The sequence below is a fragment of the Pseudophryne corroboree genome, chromosome 2, assembly GCF_028390025.1.
Source record: "Pseudophryne corroboree isolate aPseCor3 chromosome 2, aPseCor3.hap2, whole genome shotgun sequence".
Classification (NCBI taxonomy): Eukaryota; Metazoa; Chordata; class Amphibia; order Anura; family Myobatrachidae; genus Pseudophryne; species Pseudophryne corroboree.
In genome coordinates, this window is record NC_086445.1 from 508,670,277 (window position 1) to 508,688,713 (window position 18,437).

Below are 18,437 nucleotides of genomic sequence, written 5' to 3' on the forward strand. Positions count from 1 at the left end.
AAAGAGGCGCAATGAGGTAGCTGTGTGACTAAGCTCAGCGACCCAAGTGGCCGACACAAACACCTGGCCCATCTAGGAGTGGCACTGCAGTGTCACGCAGGATGGCCCTTCCAAAAAACACTCCCCAAACAGCACATGACGCAAAGAAGAAAAAAAAGAGGCGCAATGAGGTAGCTGTGTGACTAAGATAAGCGACCCTAGTGGCCGACACAAACACCTGGCCCATCTAGGAGTGGCACTGCAGTGTCACGCAGGATGGCCCTTCCAAAAAACACTCCCCAAACAGCACATGACGCAAAGAAAAATGAAAGAAAAAAGAGGTGCAAGATGGAATTGTCCTTGGGCCCTCCCACCCACCCTTATGTTGTATAAACAGGACATGCACACTTTAACCAACCCATCATTTCAGTGACAGGGTCTGCCACACGACTGTGACTGATATGACGGGTTGGTTTGGACCCCCCCCAAAAAAAAGAAGCAATTAATCTCTCCTTGCACAAACTGGCTCTACAGAGGCAAGATGTCCACCTCATCATCATCCTCCGATATATCACCGTGTACATCCCCCTCCTCACAGATTATCAATTCGTCCCCACTGGAATCCACCATCTCAGCTCCCTGTGTACTTTGTGGAGGCAATTGCTGCTGGTCAATGTCTCCGCGGAGGAATTGATTATAATTCATTTTAATGAACATCATCTTCTCCACATTTTCTGGAAGTAACCTCGTACGCCGATTGCTGACAAGGTGAGCGGCGGCACTAAACACTCTTTCGGAATACACACTTGTGGGAGGGCAACTTAGGTAGAATAAAGCCAGTTTGTGCAAGGGCCTCCAAATTGCCTCTTTTTCCTGCCAGTATACGTACGGACTGTCTGAGGTGCCTACTTGGATGCGGTCACTCATATAATCCTCCACCATTCTTTCAATTGTGAGAGAATCATATGCAGTGACAGTAGACGACATGTCCGTAATCGTTGTCAGGTCCTTCAGTCCGGACCAGATGTCAGCATCAGCAGTCGCTCCAGACTGCCCTGCATCACCGCCAGCGGGTGGGCTCGGAATTCTGAGCCTTTTCCTCGCACCCCCAGTTGCGGGAGAATGTGAAGGAGGAGATGTTGACAGGTCGCGTTCCGCTTGACTTGACAATTTTCTCACCAGCAGTTCTTTGAACCCCTGCAGACTTGTGTCTGCCGGAAAGAGAGATACAACGTAGGTTTTAAATCTAGGATCGAGCACGGTGGCCAAAATGTAGTGCTCTGATTTCAACAGATTGACCACCCGTGAATCCTTGTTAAGCGAATTAAGGGCTCCATCCACAAGTCCCACATGCCTAGCGGAATCGCTCAGTGTTAGCTCCTCCTTCAATGTCTCCAGCTTCTTCTGCAAAAGCCTGATGAGGGGAATGACCTGACTCAGGCTGGCAGTGTCTGAACTGACTTCACGTGTGGCAAGTTCAAAAGGTTGCAGAACCTTGCACAACGTTGAAATCATTCTCCACTGCGCTTGAGACAGGTGCATTCCACCTCCTATATCGTGGTCAGTTGTATAGGCTTGAATGGCCTTTTGCTGCTCCTCCAACCTCTGAAGCATATAGAGGGTTGAATTCCACCTCGTTACCATTTCTTGCTTCAGATGATGGCAGGGCAGGTTCAGGCATTTTTGGTGTTGCTCCAGTCTTCTGTACGTGGTGCCTGTACGCCGAAAGTGTCCCGCAATTCTTCTGGCCACCGACAGCATCTCTTGCACGCCCCTCTCGTTTTTTAAATAATTCTGCACCACCAAATTCAAGGTATGTGCAAAACATGGGACGTGCTGGAATTTGCCCATATTTAATGCACACACAATATTGCTGGCGTTGTCCGATGCCACAAATCCACAGGAGAGTCCAATTGGGGTAAGCCATTCTGCGATGATCTCCCTCAGTTGCCGTAAGAGGTTTTCAGCTGTGTGCGTATTCTGGAAAGCAGTGATACAAAGCGTAGCCTGCCTAGGAAAGAGTTGGCGTTTGCGAGATGCTGCTACTGGTGCCGCCGCTGCTGTTCTTGCGGCGGGAGTCAATACATCTACCCAGTGGGCTGTCACAGTCATATAGTCCTGAGTCTGCCCTGCTCCACTTGTCCACATGTCCGTGGTTAAGTGGACATTGGGTACAACTGCATTTTTTAGGACACTGGTGAGTCTTTTTCTGAGGTCTGTGTACATTTTCGGTATCGCCTGCCTAGAGAAATGGAACCTAGATGGTATTTGGTACCGGGGGCACAGTACCTCAAACAAGCCTATAGATGGCTCTGCAGTAATGATGGATACCGGAACCACGTTTCTCACCGCCCAGGATGCCAAGGCCTCAGTTATCCGCTTTGCAGCAGGATGACTGCTGTGATATTTCATCTTCCTCGCAAAGGACTGTTGGACAGTCAATTGCTTGGTGGAAGTAGTAAAAGTGGTCTTACGACTTCCCCTCTGGGATGACCATCGACTCCCAGCAGCAACAACAGCAGCGCCAGCAGCAGTAGGCGTTACACTCAAGGATGCATCGGAGGAATCCCAGGCAGGAGAGGACTCGTCAGAATTGCCAGTGACATGGCCTGCAGGACTATTGGCATTCCTGGGGAAGGAGGAAATTGACACTGAGGGAGTTGGTGGGGTGGTTTGCGTGAGCTTGGTTACAAGAGGAAGGGATTTACTGGTCAGTGGACTGCTTCCGCTGTCGCCCAAAGTTTTTGAACTTGTCACTGACTTATGATGAATGCGCTGCAGGTGACGTATAAGGGAGGATGTTCCGAGGTGGTTAACGTCCTTACCCCTACTTATTACAGCTTGACAAAGGCAACACACGGCTTGACACCTGTTGTCTGCATTTCTGTTGAAATACTTCCACACCGAAGAGCTGATTTTTTTGGTATTTTCACCAGGCATGTCAATGGCCATATTCCTCCCACGGACAACAGGTGTCTCCCCGGGTGCCTGACTTAAACAAACCACCTCACCATCAGAATCCTCCTGGTCAATTTCCTCCCCAGCGCCAGCAACACCCATATCCTCCTCATCCTGGTGTACTTCAACACTGACATCTTCAATCTGACTATCAGGAACTGGACTGCGGGTGCTCCTTCCAGCACTTGCAGGGGGCGTGCAAATGGTGGAAGGCGCATGCTCTTCACGTCCAGTGTTGGGAAGGTCAGGCATCGCAACCGACACAATTGGACTCTCCTTGTGGATTTGTGATTTCGAAGAACGCACAGTTCTTTGCTGTGCTTTTGCCAGCTTAAGTCTTTTCATTTTTCTAGCGAGAGGCTGAGTGCTTCCATCCTCATGTGAAGCTGAACCACTAGCCATGAACATAGGCCAGGGCCTCAGCCGTTCCTTGCCACTCCGTGTGGTAAATGGCATATTGGCAAGTTTACGCTTCTCCGACGACGATTTTATTTTAGATTTTTGAGTCCTTTTTTTACTGATATTTTGTGTTTTGGATTTTACATGCTCTGTACTATGACATTGGGCATCGGCCTTGGCAGACGACGTTGATGGAATTTCATCGTCTCGGCCATGACTAGTGGCAGCAGCTTCAGCACGAGGTGGAAGTGGATCTTGATCTTTCCCTATTTTTGGAACCTCAACATTTTTGTTCTCCATATTTTAATAGGCACAACTAAAAGGCACCTCAGGTAAACAATGGAGATGGATGGATACTAGTATACTTATGGATGACGAGTGACTGACGACACAGAGGTAGCTACAGCCGTGGACTACCGTACTGCGTCTGCTAGTATAGAGATGATAATGATATAAAATATATATATATATATCACTACTGCAGGTATATATAATATAATGACGGACCTGCTGGACACTGTCAGCAGACTCCTAAACTACTAGTATGAAGAAGATAGAAAAAAAAAACCCACCACAGGTAGGTATACAATTATGGACGAGCACTGACGACACAGAGGTAGCTACAGCCGTGGACTACCGTACTGCGTCTGCTAGTATAGAGATGATAATGATATAAAAAATATATATATATCACTACTGCAGGTATATATAATATAATGACGGACCTGCTGGACACTGTCAGCAGACTCCTAAACTACTAGTATGAAGAAGATAGAAAAAAAAACCCCACCACAGGTAGGTATACAATTATGGACGAGCACTGACGACACAGAGGTAGCCACAGCCGTGGACTACCGTACTGCGTCTGCTAATATAGAGATGATAAAGATGATAGAGATGAACAAAAAAAATATAACACTACTGCAGGTAAATATTTATATAATATAATGAATGACGGACCTGCTGAACACTGTCAGCAGAATGCGTTTATAGAATAAAAAAAAAAAACACCACAGGAGTGTTTAACTTTTTCAGGCAGACAATATACTGGTGGTCACTGGTCAGTCACACTGGCAGCAAAAGTGTGCACTGTACTCCTGCTATAACTGCACCCCAGTCTCCCCCACAATTCAGCTGTGTGAGCAGTGAGCCCTCAGCACAGTCAGATATACATATAGATGATATTATCATGCAGCAGACTGAGGCTGAGCACAGATATGGTATGTGACTGTGTGTCGTTTTTTTTCAGGCAGAGAACAGATTATATTAAATAATAAATAAAACTGGTGGTGGTCAGTCACTAGTAACTATCAGCAAAACTCTGCACTCTGAGTACTCCTAATGCTCCCCAAAATTACTAAGTAATCAACTCAAGTGTCTCTATCTATTCTAACGGAGAGGACGCCAGCCACGTCCTCTCCCTATCAATCTCAATGCACGTGTGAAAATGGCGGCGACGCGCGGCTCCTTATATAGAATCCGAGTCTCGCGATAGAATACGAGCCTCGCGAGAATCCGACAGCGGGATGATGACGTTCGGGCGCGCTCGGGTTAGCCGAGCAAGGCGGGAAGATCCGAGTCTGCCTCGGACCCGTGTAAAAAGGCTGAAGTTCGGGTGAGTTCGGATTCCGAGGAACCGAACCCGCTCATCTCTAGTCCCAACCAGAAGTTCTGGTAGTAAAGAAATACTAAATTTAAACCACAGCCAGTGTGTCCCTCGCCCCAATTCCTCAGCTAGACCTATGGGCTAGTTCCCACTAAAGCAGGGGGGCAACCAGCATGGGGTTCCCCAGCTATAAAGAAGCTGTGCAGCAGCTACTAGCCATTTGTCCATATGGAGAGTGTGTGTGTGTGTGTGTGTGTGTGTGTGTGTGTGTGTGTGTGTGTGTGTGTGTGTATATAAAATATATTGTACATGTTATTCGGCACTCACTCTTATGTAGAACTGTGTAGATGTTTCGTTGCCTTCCTCCAAAGCATATAGAAATCCAATATCTCAGCAGAGACAAGGCGTCACTCGAAGTCTTATTCAAAGTAACAATAATAAGCTTAGTTTGAATAAGACTTCGAGTGCCGCCTTGTCTCTGCTGAGATATTGGATTTCTCTCTCACTCTATATGAATATACGCACACATAGTTCCATGCTCGGGTAGGGGGTGTGCCAAGTTAATGCCTTGCCCCGGGTGACGTAAATCCCAGTTTCGGCCCTGCCCTAGCTACCCCTAGGCAATGAGCATTCCCCGTGGCAACGAGCATGGATCCCGGAGCATAAAACCCCTGGGAACAAGCATGACACAACATGTAAAACAGCTGGCCACGCGCATGAAACCCCTGGCAACGCGCAGGTAAAAATATCTAAACTGGCACTGTGGGGGCATATCTGGCACTATGAGGGCATATCTGGCACTGTGGGGTCATGTGTATCTGGCAATGTGGGGGAATATGTGTATCTGGCACTGTGGGGGCATATCTAGCACTGTGGGGGCATATCTGGCACTATGAGGGCATATCTGGCAGAGTGGGGTCATGTGTATCTGGCAATGTGGGGGAATATGTGTATCTGGCACTGTGGGGGAATATTTAACACTGTGGGGGCATGTGTATTTGGCAATGTGGGGGCATATCTGGCACTATGAGGGCATATTTGACACCGTGGGGGAATATGTGTATCTAGCAATGTGGGGGCATATCTAGCACTGTGGGGGCATGTGTATCTGGCAATGTGGGGCATATCTGGCACTGCAGGGGCATATGTGTATCTGGCACCATGGGGGCATATCTGGCACTGTGGGGGCATATGTGTATCTTGCACTGTGGGGGCATGTGTGTATCTGGCACTGCACTATTTGGGTCATATGTGTATTACGACCCCATTTTCATTGACCACGCCCCATGTGGCATGTGGCCACACCCATTTTTTTGCCATTTTGCCATTTTCCCATCGGACATACATAGCTGATCACTGGAGCATGGTCTGTCAGGGGCAGACAAAGCTGGGCAAAAGAGTGTACATCACAGTGCTGCCCTGTGATCTTGCCAGCCTGAGCAGGCAAAATTATCACAGGGCACACTGCGGTATTTTTTCACTTTTTTTTTTAGTAAATTTGGCCACATCGCATTTCCCATTATAAGTATGGGGAATGCGATGTAAGTTACTAAATAAATCACTTTGTAGTTTAGTCAGGGAAAGACACACAAAAATATACTTTAATATAAGTTTTCCCAGAGTTACTGTTGCATATTACTCCCAGAATACAGCCCTGACTAGCATTTATCAAAAATAGGTATAACAAATATGTTTACTTGTAACAAGGACTTTATACAAACATAAAGAGAAATATGTAAGGTTTTTATTTACTTCTGTTTGTAAAAAAAAAAAAATTAATACTGTTTTATCCTTATTGCAAGAAAAAACGTTCTAGAAGTCTTTCGAAGAGATGCAAATTGGATCTATTAGTAATTACAATGGGCTTAATATAGAAATGTATGTAAACCCATTGTCTGCATATATCTCCAATGTATCCCCAAATGCTGAGGCATGATTGGCATGCTGCTGGCATTTGCAGATAGCATTACTGAAAACGGGGGTATTTTTTCCCTGTTTTCTGGGCATGCTGAAGCCAGTGGCTGGGTCCTTGGATACTCAGATGACCGATGTTCATGCAGATGATCTGATGCTGTGCAATACCATACAGCTAATATGTTAATGCAGCAGGAGGCGTGGTGGAAATAGATGCCTCCTACTTGCTTCCGAGATCCACTGTTACATCTCAAGATGCACCATCAGATCACTCTGCGGGACCATCGGTTATCTGAGTAACCTTCAACAGGAATAGAACGGTGTCCTGCAATGAATGTCGAGACACAGTGCTGCACATCGAAACACACTGCTGCATGCCGAGACACAGTGCTGCACGCCGAGACACAGTGCTGCATGCAGAGGCACACTGCTGCATGCCGAGACACACTGCTGCATGCTGAGACACTTTGCAGCACCCCGAGACACAGCGCTGCATGCTGAGACACATTGCTGCATGCTGAGACACAGTGCTGCATGCTGAGACACACTGCTGCATGCCGAAACACTGTGCTGCATACTGAGACACATTGCTGCACGCCGAGACACAGTGCTGCATGCTGAGACACAGTGCTGCACGCCAGTGGCGTAAGTTCGTCCCAGTTGCCCGGAGGCAAGATAAATGTTGGTGCCACCCTATTTCCTATATTAAGATAAGTGTGTGTGTGTGTGTGTGTGTGTGTGTGTGTGTGTGTGTGTGTGTGTGTGTGTGTGTGTGTGTGTGGAGTGTTCTGAAGAAAATGTATATACTGTATTTATACATTTAAGTGTCTTTTATTTTAAATCACACATTTCTTAGCAGTCATACCCAGGATTAGAAGCCATGACCTGTTATACTGACAGCAGACACTTTACTGATGGAGCTATTTGCTCCTGTAGAGGAAGCATGAGAATGCTAACTATATGAAGTTACGTGTAATTGTCAGAGAAGTATCTTCATATGGTTAGAATTCTCATATTTCCTATACAGGAGCAAACATTTTCATCAGTAAGGTTTCTGCCTCCAGTGTAATAGGTTGTGGTTTCTAATCCTGGCTATGACACTTGTAAAATGTGTATATTCAGTATAATAAAGAGGGTGTGATTTGTAAGGTGCAGGGACCAGTGAGGAAGTCGGCCACTGAAAAGATAGCGGCAGCTACTGTATCAATTAACTTAATTCAATGGCGTCACAGAATGTGAGGAGAGGTGCCCCCCTTCAGAGCAGGAGCCAGGCGGCAGATGACTCCTTTGCCTCCCAGAGTTCTGCCTCTGCTGCACGCCGAGACATAGTACTGCATGTTGAGACACACTGCTGCATGCTGATACACACTGCTGCATGCAGAGACACAGTGCTGCATGCATGCCGAGACACACTGCTGCATGCCGAGACACACTGCTGCATGCCGAGACACACTGCTGCATGCTGAGACACAGTGCTGCATGCTGAGACACACAGTCTGATTCAGAGGTAGATGCAAAGTGCTGTTTGCGCAATTGAGTGATTATTATTGTAGTTCGCTTGCATTAGAGTCACACTGCACATGTGCTGCAATGATCTTGAGACAACAATCGCAGCGAGAATTTGTTCGCAGTGTGACTGACAGTCAGTGAGTATGGGGTGTAACTGGGTGGGGGGGAGGCTAGTCAAACGCTGGCATGTCGCAAGTGTTTTTTTGCAGCCTGCGAATGCAAATTCATAGAGCACCCATGAAATTGATCCAGGGGAGAACACTTACTTCAGTGGAAAAGAAATCACACATACCAGTAAAGCATAATGTTCATCTTCAAAATAATGGCCACCCCATATTTTCACTGTTATACTTCCATAACTTTTATGAAGAGCTAAAGTCTTTTTCTTCAATCCTTCCTCAATGGCTGCTTTCACCGAAGTCTCAGATAAAGATTGTAGAAATCCCTGGAAACAATACAATTAAAATGAATCTATAACAAACTGACTGATTTGGAGGGTATTACAAGATTAATACTGCAGGTGATACCGGTCATCAGAGTATGGCTAAGCATGGTATACAAGATTACATTGTATAGTAGTAAGCAAGTTTGGTTCTGTATTGTATAATGGCTACAACAACTGTGGATCTGTTTGGAACACTGGCTCCGTAAGGGATATTGGTCAAGCAATATCCAGATAGAAAATAGACAGTAAATAGCTAGTCAATAGGTCGACGGCAGATGGTCGACAGCCTTATGGTTGACAGGGTAAAAAGGTTGACCCCCAAAAAAGGCAGCCATGTGGTCTTTGACGATTTTTTATGATTTTTAGGGTTAGGGTTGGAGTTAGGGTTAGGATCTTGGGGGAGGGTTAGGGTTAGGCTGCGGAAGAAGTTAGGGTTAGGCACCAGGGGGAGGGTTAGGCAATAGGGCAGTGTTTCCCAACCCCAGCCTTCCAGGAACACTAACAGTGCAGGTTTTAGTGATATCCATACTTGAGCACAGATGGTTAAATCAAAATAACGGAGGTACTAATTAAGTCTGTGTGTTCATACAGTGAGGTTTTTTTGTCCTGCACAGGACTAGGCAATTTTATGTTCAATAATTTCTAAAAACCAACCTACTACCATCCACTCCTTTCATAGGGTCAGCATAGTAAAAGGTTGGAGGAGCTCCTGGAATCATAGAACTCAGTTCACAAGCCACAAATTTATGGCATTCACCATGGAGGAGATTCCTTTTTGGAGCACTCTTTTATTGTGTATACTTATTGTAACGATATGATTGTAAGGATTAAAACATACCTTTTAATTATTTTCTCTCATAAAAAATAATGGGTATCAAAAGATATATTCAGTGACTCTCAAATTAATTTTATAGCGGTCGCCCCCTGTGTAAACATTAAATAAACAAATATTGGACAGTAATTGTCCTAGTGGTGAAATTATAGTCACACAATTTCTTCTCACAATTTTTAATAGTCTAACTACTCAAGTCTTAAGATACGTGATATACCACCATAATTGCTCGCCTCTTAAGACCAAAAATAATTTAAATTATAGGCATAATAATTTGCTTTTCATTTCGGTCGTGAGATACCTTGACTTGGCGAAAATTTAGCAATCAATCAGCACGGGTATTATCCCTTTCTCCATATAGTAGGTTAATATTGCAGTTACCTTTCAGCTACATACACTTAGAATGTTGCTATTTGTATCATTCAGTTCTAATACAGGAGAAATTGGAAACTGTTAATGTGAATAATACACACTGGGCGATTTTGAGCTCACTTTTGGCATTCTGAGCTACTTTGCGCTTAAAATCTCCAAGTGTGTATGGGCGGACGATGAGCGGTGAGCGGTGATGCGTGCTCCCGCATCATCGCTGGCCGCCGCCATCCATCGCCCTGTTTTACCGGCCGAGTGAAGCACTTTCCACAGCCTCCTACTGCGGTAAGAGGTTCACCCCCTCACCCCCGTGAACATCGCTGGGCCGGGTGAAAATCGCTCAGTGTGTACGAATTGCACGATTTTTCTGCCAGCAGTTTTCACATCATCGCTCAGTATACACACTGGGCAAAAAAACGTCAAGTGTGTATGAGCCTTGACTCCTCTTCCTGTATCAAGTTGGATCTGCAGACACCCTCAATTATGCTAAACTATTAGTTAGAAAGACGGCACACAAATCAAACAGTCAGAAGGTGTCCCCTGAAGTAATGGTACTTCAACTTTTCATCATCCCTATATAGCCTGTTAAGTGTGCACCATGCATGCATGTATTTTATAAAACATATGACGTGTACCAATTCGATATTAAATCATAGCAGTTTCTGTGTGATTGAGGCAGTATAAGGGTTTTTGTCCAATCAATCCCCTATTTTTTAGCAATGCACAAGTTACACATTTCATCATCTGTTCATACTGTACCACCTTATTGCTGCAAAACCATCCAAACATTTGATACCAATGATGCAAGAGTTACATATTCCAGCATTTGTTCATATTGTGCCACCTTACTGCAGCCAGACTGTCCATATAATTATATGGTTTTCATCTAAACATCAACGTTCCCTCTGTTAGCAGGTTAAATAAGAGCATTGAGTATAGTACCCTGTAAGGCAGGCATGTCCAAACTGCGGCCCTCCAGCTGTTGAGAAACTACACATCCCAGAATCCCCTGACACAGCTTTAGCATTCTCTGACAGCAAAACTGTGTCAGGGCATGCTGGGAATATGTAGTTTCACAACAGCTGGAGGGCCACAGTTTGGACATGCCTGCTGTAATGTGTCTGCAATGCAATACCACTGTAAATCTAATTCACACAGAGTACATATCAAATACCACATAGTCCGGTGACCTGAATAGTGGGTACCCCAATCTGAAAAGTGACTATGGGCTATGAACAGTGAAATAGTTTGCTGTTGTTTCACTGTGTCAAAGTGCATTGTTCACTTCACCTTGCCATACAGAAAAAATCATCAGTACACAGATTTTTTAGGAAGACAAATAATTTTTTCAGTTTTTAAAGAAGGTAACCTTTGAAAAGTGATAGAGTAAGGAATGGCTCAGCATAAAATGCACGCATCTTCATCTGCTGTCCACCGTCATCCATGGTGCGGACGATGGATGAGAATGGAGGTGAGTGCCATGTTGATAGAAAATCAGCCGCTGCACCATTCCGTGTCCCTGTGTTCAATGTTAAAAGGACCCTGATACTTATTGCATTGCAGGGTCCTGATGCGCCACAGGGACTGGAGTGTGAAGGAAGGAAGAGAACATTATAGGTTAGGGTTAGGTTTAGGGTTAAAAGAACACAAGAAACAACACAGCAGAACCCAACGGCTTCTCAACGAGTACGAGCTCATGGATTTAAGGAGAATCCAACATCCGACCACAAAGGATTTTACCTTCTTTTCTTCCCCACATACCATGTACTTGTTACGCACACCAGTGCTAACAGGAGTATACCGGTGTATGAACAGAGAGGGATGCGAAGCAAACGAACTCACAGACAGTATAACACAACATACACAGGAGGTGATGGAATAACTAATAAACAAAGTGAACGGAGAAGCCCAAAGGCTCAGGAATTGGGTTTCTCCCTAGTGTCAGGAATGCTCAGATGGGATAGAGCGGACAATGAAGCAAGATGTAGTGATTTAACATGTGGAGCACCCGAAATGATGTTGCTAAGAGCAACAGAAAAAACCCCAAAGGGTTACCAATGGGTGTGGGAATAAACTCCTTGGTCAGAGATAGAAATATAGACACAAGGAGAGTATCCACAATCCTAACCCCCACTTGCAGGGCACAGGTTCAGCTTACTGCCACTAAACTGACACCTGGACGCCCTGCACAGTGAGGGAGGATTAAGCAAGCAGGTCTGAGAGTACAGCCACAAACCTGCTGGGTTCACAGAATAGCAAAAGAACCCCAGCAGGTTAAACAACTGACTCCAGTCTTACTGCTAGGTCCGGATTGGCAGAATGAAGTACCGAATCCCAAGGCCTATTCGCAGTAAGCAACAAGTAAATACAAAGTCACACAGTACTAGCTAACTCTCTGGAACTGACTAACAAACAAAGATTCAGCAGCATTTGCCTAGCCTGAGAGGATGGTTTATATAGCAGGTGCTGTCCACGCCCCACTCAGACCTCACAGACTGTGAGCACAAAACCAGCGCCGGATTCCCTGCCGTGCACAGAGCCTGTAACCACTACACAGTAAAAACCCGGACCGGAGTATAAGCTGTGCTCAGGTTACTTCGCTAACACTTGCCTCCCGGTTGCCATGGCGACGTGGCAGCACAGAACAGGAGATCCTAACAGTACCCCCCCTCTGACGAGGGGTCAAAGAACCCCTACCACCGGGTTTATCGGGGAACTGCGAGAAGAAAGAGCGTATCAGTCTGGGGGCATGAAGATCACAACTGCGCACCCACGACCGCTCCTCCGGGCCATACCCCTTCCAGTGCACCAAAAATGACAGCCGACCCCGAACCATCTTGGAATCAAGAACCCTTTCAACCACAAACTCCCTCTGACCCCGTATCAGAAGAGGAGAAGGTCTTCCACTGGAAGAAGGATTACTAACCGCCAGTTTTAAAAGGGAACAATGAAATGTTTTATTGATACCCAATGAACGGGGCAGATCTAACTGAAATGCCACCGGATTGATAACCCTGGTGATCTTATAAGGGCCGATGAACCGGGGGCCTAACTTATGAGATGGCTGTCTCAACTTCAAATTCTTGGTGGACAACCAGACGAAGTCTCCTAATTTGAAGCTGCAGGGTCTTCTCCGCTTATCAAAAACCCTTTTGGTCACTAATGACACAGACACAAGGGCTTTCTTAACTTTCCTCCAAATACCCCTAAGGGCCGAAACCACAGAGGAACCACCAGGCGTGGAATCCAGGGGGTCAAAAGAATTGGCCTTAGGATGATGCCCATACACACAAAGGAAGGGAGAGATCCCTGTAGCAGAGTGAGCCGTGTTGTTATAGGCAAACTCCGCCATGGACAGATGAGCAACCCAGTCAGTATGACACTTGGAGACATAACACCTGAGGAACTGCTCCAAGGACTGGTTCACCCTCTCAGTCTACTTATTAGGCTGTGGATGATAGCCTGACGACAAGCTCACAGAAATCTGGAGATCAGAACAAAATGCCCTCCAGAATTTGGCCACAAACTGGGATCCACGGTCAGAGACCACATCAAATGGCAACCCGTGGAGGCGCACAACATGCTGCATAAATAACTCAGACAGGCGTCTGGCCGATGGCAACCCAACCAGTGGAACGAAATGCGCCATCTTCGAAAACCTGTCAACGACAACCCAAATGGCTGTCATCCCCGAGGATTTGGGCAAGTCCACCACAAAATCCATGGAAATGTGGGTCCATGGCTTAGATGGAATAGAGAGTGGATGTAATGGGCCGACAGGAACCCCTCTAGGAGTTTTATTTCGGGCACAAACGTCACATGCCCGAACCCACTGATCTACATCCCTAGCCACCGAGGGCCACCACACCGCCCTAGACAGCAACTCCCGAGTTCTGGCAATACCCGGATGCCCTGCCGACCTCTTGGCATGGAATTCCAGGAACACTCGCTGTCTTAACCTAGGAGGCACAAACAAGAGACCTACCGGAAGGTCTGGAGGAGCCTGCTCCTGTGCTCTAAGGACTAATGACAAGAGGTCCTGGGTAATGCCCACTTTAATACATGATGGGGACACAATGGGCAATGGCTCCTCGGTGGTCTCTTGGACTGGAGCATAACTCCGCGAGAGCGCATCAGCCTTCATGTTTTTTGACCCAGGGCGATATGTTATAAAAAAATTTAAGCGAGCAAAAAACAAAGCCCATCATGCCTGCCTGGCATTGAGCCGCTTCGCTGACTCTAAATATGCCAGATTCTTATGGTCGGTGAGAATTGAGACCACAAACTTAGCCCCCTCAAGCCAGTGTCTCCACTCCCCGAGTGCATCCTTTATAGCCAACAATTCCCGGTTACCCACATCATAATTCATCTCGGCAGACGAAAATTTACGGGAAAAGTAAGCACAGGGATGAAGGCGATTATCAGACACCCCCATCTGAGAGAGCACTGCCCCAATACCTATCTCAGAGGCATCCACTTCTACCACAAAAGGACGCTCTGGATCTGGGTGTCGCAGCACCTTGGCCGAGACAAATGCCCTTTTGAGACGGGCAAAGGCCGCTTTGGCCTCACAAGACCAGTGAGCAACATCCGCCCCTTCCTTAGTGAGTGCCACCAAGGGGGCCACTATAGACGAAAATCCAGCGATAAACCGTCTATAAAAATTCGCAAAGCCCAGAAAACGCTGAAGCGCCTTCAAACTAGTGGGCTGCACCCATTCCAGGACTGCCTGTACCTTAGAACCCTCCATTTGGAAACCTTCTGAGGAGATAATATACCCTAGAAATGTGATTTGCTGGACTTCAAATTCGCACTTCTCCAGCTTCGCCCCAAGCTGGTGGTCTCTGAGTTTCTGGAGGACTAAGCGTACATGCTTCCGATGTTCCTCCAGGGAATGGGAGAAGATTAGGATGTCATCTAGATAAACAACTAAGAATCTATCCAAATATTCCCTGAGCACATCGTTCATGAATTCCTGGAAGACTGCCGGGGCATTAGAGAGCCCAAAAGGCATCACCAAATATTCATAATGCCCTGAGTGGGTATTAAAGGCAGTCTTCCATTCATCCCCCTCTCTTATTCGGATTAGATTGTAAGCACCGCGTAGGTCAATCTTAGAAAAAATGGTGGCAGTACGAAGCTAGTCAAACAAAACCGAAATGAGAGGCAGTGGGTACGAGTTTTTAATCGTGATACGGTTCAATTCCCTGAAGTCGATGCAGGGTCGCAACGAACCATCCTTTTTACCCACGAAGAAGAACCCCGACCCAACTGGGGACTGTGAGGGTCTGATAAATCCCTTAGCCAAGTTCTCCTGAATGTACTCTGCCATAGCCTGAGTCTCAGGACGTGACAGGGAGTACAACCTGCTCTTGGGAAGCTTAGCATCCGGCAACAAATCAATGGCACAGTCATAGGGGCGATGGGGAGGTAGTACCTCCGCAACTTTTTTGGAGAACACATCCGCAAAATCTGCATAACATCCTGGCAATCCTGGCAAACTTAGCTGCGAGAGCCTGACTGGAAGGCTCAAGCAACTCCTGAAACAATCACTACCCCAACTAAGAATCTCCCCAGAGACCCAGTCAAATTGAGGGTTATGGGCCCTTAACCAGGGTAACCCCAAAACCAATGGGGCAAAAGAACAGACAGTCACATAGAAAGACAATTTTTCAGTGTGTGTGGCTCCAATAAACAAAGGAATTTGGCTGGTGCAGGAGGTAATTTTACCCTGGGACAATAGTTCCCCGTTTAACCCACAGATCTCAATCTCTGATGCCAAAGGTACTGAGGGAACAGAGTGTTCCAGGGCAAATTGACGGTCCATGAGAACCCCATCGGCCCCACTGTCAACAAAGGCCTCAGTCTTGACAGTTTGACCGAGGATCTCCAAAGTCACCGGAATGAGAAAAGTCTTTTTGGGAAATTCTGACTTCTGGCCTGACAGGATATTTCCCATAACCCTCAGGCCCTGAAGTTTTCCGGCTTTTCTGGGCATGATACTACAACATGACCTTTATTCCCACAGTACAAACACAAACCCTGCTGTCTCCTCCGCATCTTCTCACGCGAGGAGAGGCGGGTAGCCCCAATCTGCATAGGCTCCTCGGAATATTCCTCAGAGTCTGAGGTTCCCTTTTGGAAAAAAGGAAACTGCGGTCTCCCTTTCAAGCCTACGCTCTCTCAGCCGTCTATCCACCCGGATGGATAACTGCATGAGCTGATCTAAGCTATCAGGCGAGGGATATTGTACCAGTTGGTCCTTTATCTGGTCAGAAAGGCCCCTTCGGTACTGGTTTCTCAGGGCTGGGTCATTCCACTGGGTATCATGAGCCAACCTCCGAAACTCCGTACTATAAACCTCAGCTGGCCGTCGCCCTTGCTTAAGGACCGTAATCTGAGCCTCGGCTGAAGCCATCTTGTCAGGGTCATCATACAAAATGCCCAGTGCCGTAAAAAAAGCATCAACACTTTTAAGCGACGGACAGTCAGGCTGCAACCCATATGCCCAGACCTGTGGGTCTCCTTGTAGCAAGGAAATCACCATGCCCACCCGCTGAATCTCCGACCCAGAAGACTGGGGCCTAAGCCTGAAATATAGCTTACAGCTCTCCTTGAAACAAAAGAACTGCGAGCGATCTCCAGAAAAACGATCCGGGAGATTTACTTTCGGCTCCTTAACCCCTAAACTTGCCGCTGCTGCTGCGGGAGCTCCGCTAGCGGCCTGCGGGGTGTTAATTTTAATGGACTTCTCATTAAATTGTCGAGTCAGGACCTGCACCTGATCGACCACCTGTTGCAAAGTATTTTGAGGGGTATGCTCCATATTCCCACAAAATTTCAACAGGAGTAGGGCTGCTGAATATGTTACGCACACCAGTGCTAACAGGATTATACCGGTGTATGAACAGAGAGGGATGCGAAGCAAACGAACTCACAGACAGTATAACACAACATACACAGGAGGTGATGGAATAACTAATAAACACAAAGTGAACGGGGAAGCCCAAAGGCTCAGGAATTGGGTGTCTCCCTAGTGTCAGGAATGCTCAGATGGGATAGAGCGGACAATGAAGCAAGATGTAGTGATTTAACATGTGGAGCACCCGAAATGATGTTGCTAAGAGCAACAGAAAAAACCCCAAAGGGTTACCAACGGGTGTGGGAATAAACTCCTTGGTCAGAGATAGAAATATAGACACAAGGAGAGTATCCACAATCCTAACCCCCACTTGCAGGGCACAGGTTCAGCTTACTGCCACTAAACTGACACCTGGACGCCCTGCATAGTGAGGGAGGATTAAGCAAGCAGGTCTGAGAGTACAGCCACAAACCTGCTGGGTTCACAGAATAGCAAAAGAACCCCAGCAGGTTAAACAACTGACTCCAGTCTTACTGCTAGGACCGGATTGGCAGAATGAAGTACCGAATCCCAAGGCCTATTCGCAGTAAGCAACAAGTAAATACAAAGTCACACAGTACTAGCTAACTCTCTGGAACTGACTAACAAACAAAGATTCAGCAGCATTTGCCTAGCCTGAGAGGATGGTTTATATAGCAGGTGCTGTCCACGCCCCACTCAGACCTCACAGACTGTGAGCACAAAACCAGCGCCGGATTCCCTGCCATGCACAGAGCCTGTAACCACTACACAGTAAAAACCCGGACCGGAGTATAAGCTGCGCTCAGGTTACTTCGCTAACACTTGCCTCCCGGTTGCCATGGCGACGTGGCAGCACAGAACAGGAGATCCTAACAGTACTCTAGACTGGATTACTTTTTAGTGAACCATAGGTTTTTGTGTCTTTTCCCTTTCAGTACAATTGGTCAGATATCCTGGTCAGACCACGCCCCAGTGTATGTCAGGGCCGGATCTAGGTGGGGGCGAAGGGGGCGACCGCCCCCCCCCCCTAACACAGTCATAGCCATGCCCACTTTTGAGCAGAAGAGAGCTCTCCGGGGAGAGCCTGAGGCAGAACGATGTGCTGCAGCTTATACCACAGCAGCACAGAGGAGCCAGGAGAGCAAGGGTTACAGAGCATTTGCCCCTCACTTGCTGGTGTGTGGGTACTAGGGCTAATAAATACAATTACACCATAGCACAGTCACATGTACATAGAACAATCACAAAGCTCTATCTCAGTCGCACTCAAAAAGTTCAGTCAGAATTGAGAGGAGGAGGAGTTAGGATTGCAGATGGGAGGAGTTGGGCCTGTAGAGGGAGGAGTCCAGATTAAACAGTAAACCGCCCCCCCCTAAAGAAAAGTCTAGATCCGTCCCTGGTGTATGTGTCTGTTAACCTATCCCTGGCTCCCCCAAGCCCTGGACGCGGCGATTTAATTCCTCTTTGCTCAGTGACCCCCGCTTTAAAGCCGAGTTCGACACTGCTATCTCTGTGATCAGGGGCAAATGCATAGGGGGCTCTA

The 18,437-nt window shown here is 46.9% G+C and overlaps 1 protein-coding gene across 3 annotated transcripts in view; it reads right to left on the reverse strand.

Moving 5' to 3' along the window:
* The window catches only part of LOC135031779 (uncharacterized), a 935,328-nt gene that overhangs the window by 63,601 nt on the left and 853,290 nt on the right, over window positions 1-18,437 (reverse strand). For 2 of the 3 annotated variants that reach the window (XM_063954034.1, XM_063954033.1), the window contains exon 28: window positions 8,658-8,810. The exons of the other annotated variant lie outside the window; for it this stretch is intronic. In XM_063954034.1, the coding sequence (XP_063810104.1) occupies window positions 8,658-8,810 (153 nt within the window). The remainder of the gene's footprint in view (window positions 1-8,657; window positions 8,811-18,437) is intronic. 3 annotated transcript variants of the gene reach the window in all.